A 16,564-nucleotide genomic window follows, 5' to 3' on the forward strand; every position below is an offset into this window, starting at 1 on the left:
GTTCACCTAAAAATGGAAAATGTACTTTTATTCACTCATTTACTCATACTTGTTCAAAACCCACATGCTGTTACTTTTTCTTGTATGGACTACTTTTATGGTATATTAATAAAAAAAAATTTCTTTGGACTTTGACAGCAGTGGTCAATATTAACTGTTTTTGTATGGAAGAGTGCAGCGTTAAGATTCTACTGGGAGGAAAAAACAATGAGGGACAACTTGAAGACAGTAAATAATTTTGTGTATTTTCTTTTTGCTAGCTAGCTGATGTCATGTCATTTTACAGATACATCAGTGATGAAAAGAAATTCAAGTTATATTCATCTAATCTTTGATATAGCACAAAAAAGGAAGAAAAGATGACTGAAACAGGCAAATTGCTAGCAATGCAGACACAGTGTTTCTCTTGTACTATGTGAACTTTAAAAATACATGTATCTTTTATAACCAAAAATTATACAATTTTGGGCCTTTATCGCATTTCAGGCCTTTATTCAGAAAATGACTGCATTCAGCGCCTTTACTATATTAAAGGACCAAAGAGGAGCATTATATTTATGACCTCAACACCCATGAACCCCCACCCCCAAAATGGTTTGGTCCCCTCAATGTTCAAGACATGGTTACGGCCTTGTGATCAAATAACATATTTCAAATCAGCAGTAAAATCTGACAACACTGGCTTCATAAATTGTGCTTCTTTAGCTCTGATTGTGATGAAATAAAAAATTTAAATGTGCAATTTTTCAGGCTGGTCCAACTAATGCGCATGCACATTCTCGAGTTGACTGACAGGTTATGTTTGTATCTAAAAGGTCATTGGCTCTTTTACCTTTAAGGAGGGACTTCCTTTTCCTAATCTGCCATATTGGGCTTCCATTTTGTTTGATTCATTTTAATACAAGTGCTCCGTCTCGGGCAAAAAAAAAAGAAAATTCCGGTTTTACATAGATGCCCTCTGCCATGACAGAGAAAACACCATCTTTATGTCAGTTTCGAGAACTGGTATCTTGAGATGAGGTAATAAAAACTGACATAAATGTTCTCCATACCTTTAAGAGACTAGCAGTTTTTTTTTTCAAGCGGACCCTAAAAAAGAGCTAGCCGTAGTTGTCCCACCTGCAAATAAGTGCTAATAAAATGCATGAAAGCGACTCTAAAATGTTGCCTGGGAGACGTGTGCAACTGCGGTGAGACTGGGGGTCACATTCTCTAAAGGACAAGAATGAACACACTGACAGAATTGCCATTTCCATGAGATCAACTGCCCTGTTATCACATAACAGATAGGTATAATGCCATTCAAAAGTCCACATTGAAAATCTGTGATTTAAAATCGAATTTAAACGTGAAAACGACTTTGTGTTTTGAAACATTTCAAACAAAGTTATGAAAAGAAAAAATACATTTAAGATTTTGCATTTAGTCCTCATGTTACCTCCTTTGTAGAAAAGGTCAGATTTCCTTACTTCCACTGAAGCACACAAGCTGTTCTTCTCAAATCACATTGGATAACATGGATCATCAGGTTTTGCACAAATTTTGGTGGTCCACGTAAGCTTGAGTGCATATTACCATTAAAGCTAAAGAGAGACATACCAAATACTACTCAATTCTGAGAGTCATGTTCATTTTCCAATTCAAATTTTCACTCAAATTATTAACACTATAATTTGTAATTAAAATTTTTATATAAATTGGAAAATTATGAAAAAATTAAAAAAAGAAACTATTTAGCTTAAAATTTTGTATATTTTCAAAATCAAAGAAAATACTAATAAATCCTAAAATGTCTTTATTTTTCAAGGAAACCTCACTCAAATTATGCAGATTTTTTTTTTTCTTTTCATAATTTGTAATGGGAAAAAAATAAGAACAAAGAAAAATAGAAGCATTTGAATGGCACTGTATAACGTTTTTAATGCTGTGACCAATAATTGTTGGATTTAGCATTGCTTATTGCTGTTACCAGCACTGAAATGGTTTCAGTTTCTAATAATTATTTACTGAATTATTACTAAAACTTTGTCAGTGCTGTCACAACCTCAAGCATTATTATACAGAGCAGATATTCAGTATCAACACATTGTGCAACACCTACATACCTGTAGCAACTAAAAGTCACTTATTTTAAATACATTCTTTATTAAAGATTGACTGTTCTGTTGATGAAGCATTTCTAAAGGTGAAAAAAAAAAAAAAGACAACATCTGTTAAGGTATATGGTAGTTTACAAAAATGCTTGTATACATGTATTGGCTCATGTAAACACCCTTGTGGCTTTTTAGGGGAGGAACAAGGTTCAACCGAAGCTGATCTCCCCTTTGTCAAAACTGTCTATGGGTTCAAATAGATTTAACTGTCGACTTTGCAAACGGCTTAATACATCAACACAAATGTACCAAACCCAAAACAAAAGCACTTAAAACGCAATTAATTAACAGCTTTCTTTTAAAGGCAACCCAAGGCACTTACAGTCTCAATCCTGAGCAATTTACTCAAGACAGAGTCTATATTGTGATTACATGGCACCAAGTTTAACAGAAGAGAAAATTGTATCACATGTATGACATTTTACTGTCCATATGTACCAAAAGCACTTAAACCAATAATGGATATCCCAAGAAAATGGCATAGAAAAGATATAAGGCAATATATAGTACATCATGTAAAAATAAAGCAATTGGCCGACTATGATCGTACTAGTTTAATTCCCTGTCCGGTGTCTAGTACATTAGGAGGAAACCAAGAGAGTTTCAGTCTCCGAACACAACGGAAACACACGCTACACAGCCACAGCAGGTTGAGCCCACAGCACCAGTTGGCCACAGCCACCAGTGGGTAAGTAGCCTGGGGGAAGTGTGTTTTCCAATGCTTGGCAACATCGCTCCCGGTGGGCAGGTGGAGGGCGTAGTCGCTCCAAGGTTTGGATACGCCATATATTGCAGTGGCTACCCGACCTTTTTCGGACCACTGCACTTCGCTGTCAGGATTGCAGTTGTATTCCACCCACTCGGTGGTAAAGTCTCCCAGACGTGGGGCCTCCTGGCTCTCCGTGTCCCGGGCAGGGCTCACCTTGGCTCCCTGAACGGCCACATACATCCTTTCCACCTTCCGCACTGCCTTCACCCATGGCACTGAATTCTCAATGTCGAGGACCAGGATGAGGCGCGAGGAGAAGCCGGCGTTGCGTTCCCGCCACATGTCGAGAATCTGCTGAAGACGCAAGCATTCACCGCCTGTGAACAGAAAGGTTAGATTTGTTTGAGATGAGAAAGTTCTGATCACCAATGACATATCACAATAATCCAATCAAGTAAAACTCCATTGGTTTGCATGCAGTGAAGAAAATCCCATTCACAAATACTGAAAGTGCTGACATGAATGTGATGGGCTGTTGCTGCAAGCAGACAGAGAGAGACAGTGTGAGAAACACAGTAAAGGTGTAAAAGTCTGACACTTTTGCTCTATTGAGGGGGAAGACTGCAAATAGCAGAGGTTTGTTCAGAACCGAACAATAACTCCTGGCTGTTCCTCTCCCGACCCAGACTGATCAAACAGTATGACAGAGGCTATAACACCCCATATTGCTCATAAGGATTAATACCTTTCCGAGTTAAAAGGACGCACGCACAGGCAGGAAGATAAAGCACAGTAGAGAGGTAGAGCCAAGATACATCTTTACAGTTTGGAGAGCTTGCAGTGTGATAAATTGTTAAAGCTCAGCCTAAATAAAAGCATTAATTCCTAGTCTTTCACAATAACCGGAACATGGGACTATGGCAGCATTGACTTTATCATTTTAATACTGATAGGGCCCTATAAATAACTGATCTATTCTCCTGATTGGTGCATCACACACAGAACCAATTTCAGTCACTGGGCTGGCTGGGTGTAACTATTGATTTTTGGATTAATCTCAATCTTCATTTGAACGATCCCAATATCGATTCTCTGTGTTGGTTATTATACTATCTGTTAAATAAATAGCAATTGAACTACATAGTTTGGGCCTTAATGGTTTTTTTTTTTTTTTTATTATTATTTTCGAAATGTACCAAGAAAGAAGGTTCCCTGTATAATTTACAGCATTAGCTGAGAGAGAAATTCATTTATATATAAGCAAAATGGACACAATCACCGCAATTTACTGAAATGAATCACAATCAAATTGTATTGGAATAGAAACGAGCTTGTGAATCGTAATAAAAAAAAATAAAAAATCTAGGAAATCTGTATCGATGGGTTTTCCATGGTTATACATTAAATTGCTAAAATAGGGCCTGCAATCATACATTTTAATCAAGAAATCATTTTCAACTTCAATTTTCTACAATTCATAACCCTAAACTCAACATGAAAGCAGCATTCGCAACCTATTTTACTTTCGTAATGTGACATTTTTTCGAATTAAACGAGATGTATTTGCAGAGAAAAAATTATAGCTGTGAACGCTTTGCCAATACATTGCAAGTGAGAGATCCTGTTGAACATACTTAACGCAAGGTTACGGTCGCGGTAACAAACCTCAATACTTAAGGGGGCGATAGAGTTAACTTGAAATTTTTGTGCCATTAAACCAGATGTGTTATTTTTCAGACAGCTTGCTATAAATGATTCGACTTGCTCTCAACGTTACTCTTCAAACTGCCAAAAAAGTTGATGTGAAAGAGAAAACTGACATAGGAGCGGACAATGGTAATGTGTTTTAGAGTGCAGTTAGTGGCAACAGTAAGAATTCAACGCATAGAAATTGTGGTATCCGTAAGAATTTCAGAATTAGTACACTATGGAACGTAAAAATACACAAAATTGAGCTCGTGTAGCTAGAACCATTTGCGTTCACGTACTTGTGTAGAGTATGTTTTACACTACAAGTGTTTGCCTTCCCATACTTACATAGAGTATGTAGGGTATTATATAATTTCATTTCATTTAGTTTATCCTACCCCTTTCTCTCCAACTGTGAATACTGCCAAACTCTCACCTGCCAGGACCCAGTCGCCATTGAGAAGCGTATGTCCACTGTAGTAGAGGATGTAGGTGTCATGCCGTGGGCCTTCAGCTGTACAAAGCTCCAGAAAGGAGCGCAGTTTGGTCTGTAGGGTGTCCAGGCTCAGGTTAGTGGAGTAGTCACATCCGAAGGTTTGGATCAGGTAGTGGGAGAAGAGTCGCTGCACTGCATTCAGGGTGGCCGTGGAATGCAGATCATGGGCTTGCCCCGGAGGCAGCAACACTGGCTGGCCATCCGCACTATAAGTAAATAGTCCAGTAAGTATGTTTTGTAGCCAAGCAACTTCAAGTACATTTATTAAAGGGTTAGTCTCCCTAGAGTAACCTGAGGGTATGTGCCTGGGTTGGGACACAATAGACATGGGCTCATGGCTTCCTTCTTGCAGGGCTCAAACTAGCTCTGAGTTTTTGACCACTTGGCTACACAATATGGTAGAAATAGAGAAGAATGGAACAATGTGGAGAAGCGAGGCTGATGCATTCTGTCTAAACTGCTAATTGGGTCACCTTGACCATCTAAGGGTACACTTACCCAGTGTGCACAGAAAGAGAGGGGGATAAGCAAAAAGATAGAAAGGAATAGGGGAGATAAAGAGGTCTTGAGCCATATAGAAAAAGGTAAGAAAAAAACCAGAGACAAGCCAGAGAAAGTATGGCACTAATCCGTTTGAAAATGTGAGCCCCGATTCAGCAGCTCCTCGTAGGGTCGACCTGACCTGCTCTGCCATTCTAAAAGAGCACACCAAGCCTCCCATCTGTAAATACCTCAAAGAACAGCATTCGCTAAAAACAATACAACAATTAAAAACCTAGACTATTGTGATCCCCCTACCATACCTTTGAACAATTTTCATTATTAAACCAATTCCCAGCCCTTTGGGTGGCAGTGTTGAAATTGTCTTTCCCAAAGGTAGTCATGCTTGCTCAAGACTGAAATGGCAAATCTAAGGCAAAGTGACCCATGAACACAACATAGGCAGGTGCTGAGCTATTCAAGTGGAAATGACTGCTTCTTTATGCATGTTTGTCAGGCTTCAATCCCTCCCTCTCTTTCTCTCAGCTACCTACAACCTTTTTCCTGTTACAAGTTTTTTTTCCTCAATTCTTTTATCTACCATTTCTTGTTTGCCAGCTTCTTTCTGCTCAAACCCATCCATGGTTCATTGCAGCTCATTCCCAAACACCAAGAGATCTTTTTTAAAGGAACTGATCACTCAAAAATAAAACTCTGTTCCAAACCTTTGTGACTGTATATCTTCTGTGGAACACAACATAAAATATTTTGAAGAATACAATGAAAGCATATAGTGACCAGGGTCTGCCAGGCTCCAAAACAGAATTAAAATGAATTCCTAGAATTAAAAGACTTCTGAAAACATATTGTAGCTTTTGTGTTAGGAAAAAACCAAAATGAAAGTCATTACTAACTGAAAATCTTGCGCCCTCGCCATAGCTCTAATATTTTATTTGTGCATGAGCATATTCAAAATTGGCATGCCAAATGTGGTAACTACACAAGCAAACCCCATGCCTTTTGGTGTCATTTATGTCAAAAGCAGCAAGTTTGATGGCAAAGAAAATGCCTATGCAGTAATGAGATTTAAAAGCTACAAGGGGTGGGTAAAAATATAGAATTTCTGATGCATCGCAATCTTCATTTGAATGATCCCAATTGATTCTTAAATCCTAAGATCGATGCGAGTACAGCACTCGCATACGCGACCAAATTTTGCACTATGTGATTAAAAATGCCTGGGATTAGCCACTGGCAGGTACATTTACAGATTTCACTGACCAATAAAAAGTTCAGCACTGAGATCCTTTCACTGCATGTTGAGAGTAAAATATTGGTTTGACTCATTCCATGTAATGTGTGTCCAAAGACGACAAAGATGAGATCCATGCTATCCATTTGTCATTGAATAATGCATCTTTCAAAACCTTTTCTGTTCTGTATAGCTGACACCTCCTGGTCACATTATGCTTTATGCTTTTGCTGTATGGAAAAGAGAAGGTCGGAGACACATCAAAATATCTTATATTGAGTTCCACAGAAGAAAGTCATAAAGGTTTGGAATGACATGAGGGTGCGCAAACAATGAAAACCATTTACATTTGGGTGAACTATTCTTTAACCAACAAGAATAGTATCATGACTAAGGGGAAATGTGATTTTTATGGCAAGTCCAGTGGAAATGAAATGAAAGTTTAAATGAGTATGAAGTTTATTATCCACAAGGTATTTATTAGAACAGATACACAAGATGTTCCATTAAGAAGACTAATACATTATCCCACTGTTTTTATAAATTATTCAAATGATTCTAGTGTGGAACCATCTGGATGATGGCCAAGATGACAGATCTCATTCCTGTGAAATGTGGATAAAATGGTGTCACAGCATCTGCCAAGCAAAAAAAAAAAAACAAACAACAAAAAAAAAAACTAGCTCTCCCTGCTGAAGACGATCACGCCAACCTGAGTGTTTCTCTATCTCTCCATTCCCCATCCATCCCTCCTCCCCCTCACCTTCCCAAGAGGCCCTCATCACGGTAAAAACATGATCTGTACCCATCAGAAGGAAGATTACACCCTGCTACATTCCCCTCATGTACTGCTCCCCGCAGAGGCTACTCTCTGAGTGCTGGAATACTGAGCATGAAGAGGATGTGGGTCTGCATCCTAATTCACATCATCATCTGCGACCTGACTGGCGGCCTGCCTGGTACACCCCCTCTTTCTGTCAGTATGCATGGCATATGTTTCTCCCAGCGGAGCCCGTGATAGTCTATGTTTATGAAATGCTATTATTTTATCTTGCAATAAAATATCGTGTGTTAAGGGAGATCCAATATGGAGCGAGAATGTGAGGGGGCATGGTTTCCAAGCCCTCTTTTTCTGGACACTAGGCAGAGAACTGAAAAATGTTCTGCATCCATATAATAAAGATGTGCAAAAAGGTGAGTTAAAGGTGCCATGTGTAACTTTTTACTTGGGGGGCGGGACTAGCTGTTTGCGTGACAACTACGTTTAAATGCACAGTTATAATCGAGCTACAGCAGGTTTTTGCATAGTCGAGCTATAGTCTTCCTCTGCCTTTCCAAGTATAGATGACACAATGCGTAATCGAATATTTGAAGGAATGATGTAAGCTTAGGAAGCGTTAATACAAGTCATGTGTCACCTCGTTCTTTCAAAGCATACGTGCACCACATGTTCCTGAATGCGGAGCAACGGCGATGCCAATTGTGGTCCGATTAACATGTATACATCCTAAACAAAGACTAACTACAATCACATTATCTAGTTATTTTTCTGACACATTATTTAGACTGATTTCAGTTAGACTATAGTGTTTACATGCCATTTTAAAAAGACATATTATTGTTTTGGTCTGAATAACACTGAATTTTTTAAATGCATGTAAATGTACTGACTGGTGGAAGGAGGGAATCTTTGGGAAACCTGTTTGGAAATAGTCTCTATTTATGTAATTCCGTTTGGTTCCGTTAATGGCACAGAAATTACACACATCACCTTTAATAATGGTAAAATTTACTTAAAGGGGACATACAGTGGAAAACAGGATTTTTCTTGCTCTTTTGAAATAAGAGTTCAATGTCCTTTGTAAACATTCTTTAATGCAAAGCAAAGCTCCCACCCCAGTCTTACCAGACTATTTATGGACATTAAGCCGCAAAAAAACTGATCATTTACAAATCGTCACGGTTATGATGTCACAACCATGGCTATATTAACATATGATAACCATCATTTATATATCAGCACCTATTCAGTAACTCCACCCTTAACTATGACAGTGTGCAGAATTTAGCCAATTATAACAGGTCATTTTCATATAAACATTTTAAAGTTACAGTAGCAAAAACAATTATTTCAAAGGATCAGAAGGATGGTGGAAAATGGCCATGTAAAACTAAATTAAGACAAACAAAATTGGACAACCCCAATTCCAAAAAAGTTGGGACAGTATGAAAAATGCTAATACAAAACAAAAAGGAGCGATTTAAATTATATACACCCTTTGCTATATTGAAAGCACTATATATATAACTACACATTATATGATGTTTTTCCTTGTGAATTTCATAGTTTATTTTGAAAATGTACAATAATTTTAAATCAGATGATTGCAACATGCTCCAAAAAAGTTGAGACAGGGGCAATTTAAGACTAACAACAATTTAACGAGTTGAAATAACAAGGCAATGTGAAAAAGGAGATGTTAAAAAGGTGAGGCAATCGTGTCAAAGTATATATGGAGCCTCCTAAATCAGTCTAGTCCTTCAAGAGCATGGATCATTCAAGACTTGTCAATTTGCCAACAGATGCTTCAGCAAATAATCCAGCATTTTGAGAACAATGTTCCCCAAAGACAAATTGGAAGGATTTTGGGCATTTCACCCTCTACAGTGCACAATATAGTTAAAAAATTCAAGGAGTCTGGTGAAATGTCAGTGCATAAAGGGCAAGATGAAAACCATTTCTAAATGCCTGTGATCTCTGATCCCTCAGATGTCACTGTCTTAAAAAACATCATTCATCTGTACTGGATATCATGAACATGGGCTTGGGATAACTTTAGTAAACCTTTGTTAGTCAACACCAATCGCCGATGCAAGTTAAGATTTTACTATGCAAAGCAGAAGCCCTACATCAACACTGTCCAGAAGCGCTGCCAACTTCTCTGGGCTCTCTCTCATCTTAGATGGAAAGTAGAACAGTGGAACTGTGTTTTTTGGTCTGAAGAGTCCACATTTCAAAAAGTTTTGAAAAACAAAGCTGTCGTGTTATCCGGGCCAAAGAGGAAAAGGGCCATCCAAGCTGTTATTAGCGTCAGTTCCAAAAGCCAGTGTCTGTATGGGCCAGGGATGTGTCAGTGCCCATGGCATGGGTAACTCGCACATCTGTGAGAACACCATGAATGCAGACAGATATGTAAAAATTTTGGAGCAGCATACACTGCCATCCAGCATCGTCTTTTCCAGGGACGTCCCTGCATTATCCAGCAGGACAACTTCAAAGCACATACTGCCTGGATTTCAAGTGCATGGCTGTGTAAGCAGAGAGTGTGGGTGCTAGATTGGCCTGCCTGCAGTCCTGATCTGTCTCAAATTGAGAACGTGTGGCGCATTATGAAGCACACCATATGGCAATGAAGACCCCGTACAATTGTGCAGCTAAAGACTTACATAATGGATGATTGGGGGAAAATTCCACCTTCTAAACTTCAGTGCCCAAATGCTTAATAAGTGTTATTAAAAAAAATAGTGATGTTTCACAGTGGTAAACACTCGAATGTCCCAACTTTTTTGGAGCGTGTTGCAAACATCTGATTTGAAATTACTGTACATTTTCAAAAAACAATGAAATTCACAAGGAAAAACATAATATAATGTGTAGTTGTAGTTCTTTCAATATAGCAAAGGGTGAATATATTTTACAAATCACTTCTTTTTGTTTTTATTAGCATTTTCCATACTGTCCCAATTTTTTCAGAATTGGGGTTGTACAATATGGACACTTTAACAAATTACTTTTACAGAGTTATATGCTAAAATTGTTGGCTCCTGTATGGCAAATCGCTTGTGTTTTTCTTTATTTGAAAGTCACTTTGAATGAAAGCATCTGCTGAAATTATGATAAGCAAATGTAAATTCATGTGAATTGATTCCAAGAAATATAGTTTCTAAGAAAACCAGTTCCTCAACAGTGTCTATTGCATAAACCATATAATATGTAAGAGATGGTGAGGAGCTTTCAGCAAGTTAATGGAATTCTATTAATGCACTGGGATCATGTGACCATATAGGTCTGCATTCAAGTCAAAGAACTTTGTATGCTGTGTTTCTGATTAATGAGTATGTCTGCGTATGTGCATTTACCTGCTGTAACAGGTGGGAATTACCACCGCATACCCTACACAGGTGCCTCCCAAGCAGTTGCCCAATTCATGGAAGAGTCCATGGGCCAGAGACTCCAGTGGCAGCACCACTAAAAACAGACTCATGAAGAGTCCATTAGTGACCTGCAGAGAGGAACCCTCAGTCATCAACAACTCTGAAGTGGATTCAAAGGGAAGGAAGGCTACATATCCAAACACACTCTTTCTTGACTTATTATCTGATTAAAAATGACAACTTGGCGGCACATATTGAATTAAACATCAGTAAGTGAATTAAACACCACACAGTTTCACACAATTAAAAAAAATAGTAGGCAGTATGCAGGGTATTCTGCACAGAATTCAGCAAGTATGCTAGTATTCCATTTCGAACATAGTATTCCAAGTACTGCTCTTTATAATTAAGTGTACCACAGTTTGAAATGACTGTATGGTTCACTTGTGTGCTGTTACTGTTCAGAATATCAAATTTATAATAAAAGTAAAACATATTACATTAGCCTCATATGCTGGATCATGAGTGAATGGATCACGATGTGTCTCCAAGACTCATTGAACCCCATTTAAAATGTAATTAACTTTGTCCATTTATGATTGGATCACCTGAGATGTTAATGAGTGTTTACATGCAGCTCTTGTGATAACATAAGAAAACTGTTAACATGAGACTTCAAATTATCTGGTTATTCTCTGCTTTTGACGTCAAAACGTAAACAGGCATGCACAAAAAATGTGCGCACATTGGAAAAGCCGTTAAGAATGCCAGAAAATGTGTTTTTACATGCAACACAGATGGGGCTAATGGGCAAAAACTTACCTGTGTCAATAGTTTATGCTTAAACCCAATAAATTGTTGACAACCCGATAAAGCTGGTGTTAAGGCGTTGACATCACCACACACATTGTATACTTAAGCATAATCTTGTAAAATAATGCATGTAAACACACTCAATGTCAAGTGTAAACAGAGTCTATGATATCTAGACAAATCTGATTTCTAAATTCCAAAAGGGTAAACCTCACTAAAATATGTCTAGGTCACATTTCACCCTAAAATGGAAAGATAAATAAATTAAAACAAAGCACATATTTTACATAAAGAAAATGAGATATTTTCACATTATTTTCATTAAAATTAAGCACATTTAAACCTAACACAATGCCATTATTCCCAATACCATAACACATCTAGGCGTCTTGACTTTTTCTCAATTGCTTTCCTCATTAGTGTACTACAGTATATTAGTGCAAAAAATATTATAAAACAATATTTAAAACAGCATTAATTAAATTCAGTACAACAAATAGAACCACCGTGATGTACATTTACTTTACAACTTACACAATGGACCATAATTTTTTTTTATTTCAGTAATGAAAATTGATTTAGCCATTTTTGCATTACAGTTATAAGAATTGATGGAATAAATGTGCTTAATTCTTAATATCACACATCTTAATGGTCCTAAAAATATTCTTATATATAATTTTCTTTCATCTTTTTCCATCTTTTGATTTTATGGTGAAATATTAGCCAGTCATATTCTTGACATGTCTTGAGACATTCACCAAACATCTACATTCAGCATGCTTTAGAAACAGCTTACCTGCCATGAAACAGCCCCCAGTATGACGGTGGACATCAGGCAGAAGAGTACCAGCCGTTCAGAGATGAGGCAAAAATGACGCATGCCTCTAGATGCCATGATTCGGTCCAAACTGAGCATTTCTGAGTGCTGGGCTGCCCATGTCTTCTGACACTCTCCTAACTTGGTGTGGAAGCCCCAAAGTGTCACCAGGAACACCACATGGCACAAGATCCAGAACAGGCCAAAGACACAGAAGCCAGGGATGACCAGGTACCAGACGTTCAGGTCACCCAGCTTCATTGCACACAGTACAAAGAATGCCACCTGGACGAAACTCAACAGGAATAAAGAAACTCTCCACAGGCGTCCAGCCGAGAGAAACTGCTTCCAGCGTTCTGTTGCCGACAGGCCACTAAAGTAGACATCTAGAAGGGGCTCGCAGATAAGACGACCAAGGAAGCAGCTCAGGGAAAAGGGGTTGGTCTGGATCTCCAGGGACTGGAAGAAGGTGACAGCGGCGATCACAGCAAAGCAGGTGAGATTTGGGAGCGCCAATGGTGACTTCATTCGAAGGTCCACGATGATGGCTGCAAGGGCGAACACCAGGGCAATCATGGCCATGGATTTGTGAAGAACCAAGCTGATGCTCGCAACGCCGAAGCCCAGGAGCTCCAGAAGCTCAGATGAGGTGAGGACAACCGGTTTATACTTGGCGTTGCCGCATAGACGTTCAGTCAGAGCCCAGAGCGTCCGAACGGCCAGGCTAGCAAGCAATAGGTAGTTTGTGACTTGCTCCTTTATGTCCTTCTCCAAAGATGGGCCGTTTAGTAAGCACAGAAGACCTTGGAGGAAGCCGAACCACAAGTGTAAGAGACTCAAACTGGCCGACTCCATTGAGAAGTAGTAGTAGAGGATGCACGCAATGGCCGAAATGAATAAACCCAGGATGAAGATGACCAGTATCATAGGCGCTGCAGTTTGCTCCCATCGTACATACATTCCCAAGCACACAGCGACCAGAAGGTTGAAGCTAGACAGATAACCCAGACAGCGAAGTGAGGACCACAAGTCCACACCCTTGTCCGATTCCTCTTGGCTTGACATTGTTGAGTAGAAATGCAGATAGAGGCTCAGGCCTCAATCCTCCAAGACTAAGAATGGTAATCTTTATGCATTCCACTGATGAAAAAGGGATTTGACAGTATTAAAGTCTGTGATTCAATTATACACACAACAACAACAACATCAAACTTAGTGATCGTGCATGTCTGCTCAAAACTTAATTATCACAAGACTTGTAAAGATTACATGAATATACATTATTATATTGAATCTCTAATCAGACTTGATACAGATGTACTGTAATACCACTGACCAATATTATTTTTATGACACTTTTTTGTGATTTCTACTTGGATATTTCAAAATGCAAATAATTATATATTATACATAGAAATTCTAAATTATCATCATTATGAATGTCTAATAACACAATAACACTTATAAAGAAAAAAACTACAGTAAAATATCCATTAATAAGTACTGTGGAAGTACTACGGTAAAATCATGGTATAATTACTATATTCATGTACTATGGTATTTACACTTAAGGTGCTACTAAGAATACCAGGGTACAAACAAAAAACTTTGCAGTGCCATGGTTTATCAGGTATATAAACATGGTAATACACATAATCATTTTTTGTCCTGCTACTTGTATTTTATATAATGCATTCAAATAAACATGCAGGGTTGAATAATACTGACGCATCATATGACTTTAAAATGTTCTCTGACTCTAAGAAATTACGCATACAAAAGTATTCCAGGGATAAGGAAATGTTTCAGTGAACGTTATATGAGTATTAGGCCTATATATTGTTGCATAGGTGTACATATGTATGGTTGCTTGAATGATCATGACACTTTAAAAGCTTATTTGATAAATGACGTATATAAGCTGTTATATATTAAAACGGTGTCTGTAAAAGTGTGTATGTGATGTCTCTTTAGTTCAAAGTTCAGGATTATCAGCTGTCAGATGAGAAAATGCCACATAATCAATCTGAGATTCATACTGTAAACTTCCAAAATGACTCTGACGGCACGAAAACAATACAAAAGACAAGTACTAGCGTATTGCTTTTGTATTTCGGTTCATATTTGATTTCAAACTAATACATAACATCAAAATGATTCTTACATTTGTTTGTAGCACAGACTTTTTAGCTTTCCGATGGCCATGATGCTTCCGGACTCCAAACTACGGCGCAGTAGGAGGGTCAAAGGCGAAATGTAAAATCGGTGTAAATCGAACAGGATTATATGTATATATGTTATATAAAGTAACAGGATTTGCGCTTTTTGTCAAATCCATGACCTATATAGATGAATATGTTTTCAGTTGTTGCCACAGTCATGTAGTTTTTTTTTTTTTTTTTCTTAAGTCTCAATAAAAGATACAATTCTTGAAAAAAGAAATGTTGGCACGAGTTGTGCTGAATAATATTCTGTTGTTATTTCTTAAAAAAAAAAAAAAAAAAAAAATGCAGTGAAATTAATATTTGAAAAACTTTTGTCCACCAAGTCAAAGTCATGTGGTGCAACCACTATGTAGGTAGAAATTGTGTTGTCATGTGATAAAAATCATAAAACAGAGAAGATCTCTTTAGACCCACAAGACATAAAGATATCATTAAATAATTGTATCATATCATTAAATATTAATATTCTGATATATATATATATATATATATATATATATATATATATATATATATATATATATATATATATATATATATCACCTTGAATCATACAGTATGTTTGAAGACTTTTTTGAAATTAATGATGAAGTTGTGTACACGCTCATGTATTCAAGGAAACTATTTTAATTATTTTTACCTGATGATTGCAACACATGACATTTTTAAAATCATTAAATAATGTTTTTTTTTTTTTTTTTACAAGTTGCTATTAATTTTTTTCAAACAATTTGTAAAAACAACATGAACTCAAAGATTACATGTCTACCAACTTAACACTTCTGTCTTAAACCAGATTTTAAAAATACTTTTACATTTGTATTACCTTGGACAACCTTATTTATCAATGACCATAATACCAAGTTAAAATTAGCCAATTATGACCTTTTCATGACAAAAGAAACTGATAAAATTACATAATTGGCTTCTCTCAATTTGCTTCTTTCCATGAAAAAAGTCTTGTTATTGGTAGTGCTCTTAGGGTTTTTGTTCCTTAAAATCAAATATCCCCTTGAAGATGACTGGAAAATAGTTTTATGCTTGGTTATAAAACAACAATAGCTCATCATTTAAAGATCCTAAAATGCTTGTATGTTATGCCAGGAGTCTGGAAAAAAGAGAGGATTTATATAACATACATCTTCTCAGTTGTATGACACTACAGCAAAATCAAATGGTATTAACCCATGGTTATGAGTAGGATAGGGAATATCATTGATCGAGCTCTCAGTGGGCTAATTATTCTATGTCTTTGTGTCAGAGCTTTTGCTAATATATACTGTATATTGTATTTACAGTTTGCATTGCAAAACACATAATTTTTCTCGACACGGACAAGATAACCTGGGCTATGGATAATGTGCTTGACTTATGGTTCTTTCTCCATTAAATCTCCTAAAAATGTATCCTAAAAATCAATACCTCTATATTAACAAAAACATGACTCTAACTGTAAATGGACACAAACAAGATGCCCACGTCGTACAGCCATGATCGCGAACAGTAATCAGTGAAGCCAGAGTAGTTGAAGCAGTCTGCTCCTTATATGATCAGCCCTCAAAATGTGGTATTTTTTTCTCTCCAAGTTTTCTGTGTAGGTAGGAGCACCCTGACTGGATAAACACAAAGCAGGCTGCCTCCCACACAAACTTCTACCAGCATAGAGAGAGAGAGAGAGAGAGAGAGAGAGAGAGAGAGAGAGAGAGAGAGAGAGAGAGAGAGAGAGGATGGAGCCATTGAAATATATAATTTCTTTTAATATTTTTTTGTTT

The 16,564-nt window shown here is 37.4% G+C and overlaps 1 protein-coding gene across 1 annotated transcript; it reads right to left on the bottom strand.

The window, feature by feature from the left end:
* Window positions 1-240: 240 nt before the first annotated feature.
* LOC127436655 (transmembrane protein 168-A) lies at window positions 241-14,810 on the bottom strand. Its single transcript, XM_051690933.1, has 5 exons — window positions 14,732-14,810; window positions 12,547-13,707; window positions 10,920-11,062; window positions 4,988-5,253; window positions 241-3,239 (listed from the first exon to the last, which is right to left on the bottom strand). The coding sequence occupies exons 2-5, from the start codon at window positions 13,630-13,632 to the stop codon at window positions 2,692-2,694; spliced, it is 2,043 nt and encodes a 680-aa protein (XP_051546893.1). The 5' UTR covers window positions 13,633-13,707; window positions 14,732-14,810; the 3' UTR covers window positions 241-2,691.
* Window positions 14,811-16,564: the final 1,754 nt, after the last annotated feature.

The sequence above is a fragment of the Myxocyprinus asiaticus genome, chromosome 47 (assembly GCF_019703515.2).
Source record: "Myxocyprinus asiaticus isolate MX2 ecotype Aquarium Trade chromosome 47, UBuf_Myxa_2, whole genome shotgun sequence".
Classification (NCBI taxonomy): Eukaryota; Metazoa; Chordata; class Actinopteri; order Cypriniformes; family Catostomidae; genus Myxocyprinus; species Myxocyprinus asiaticus.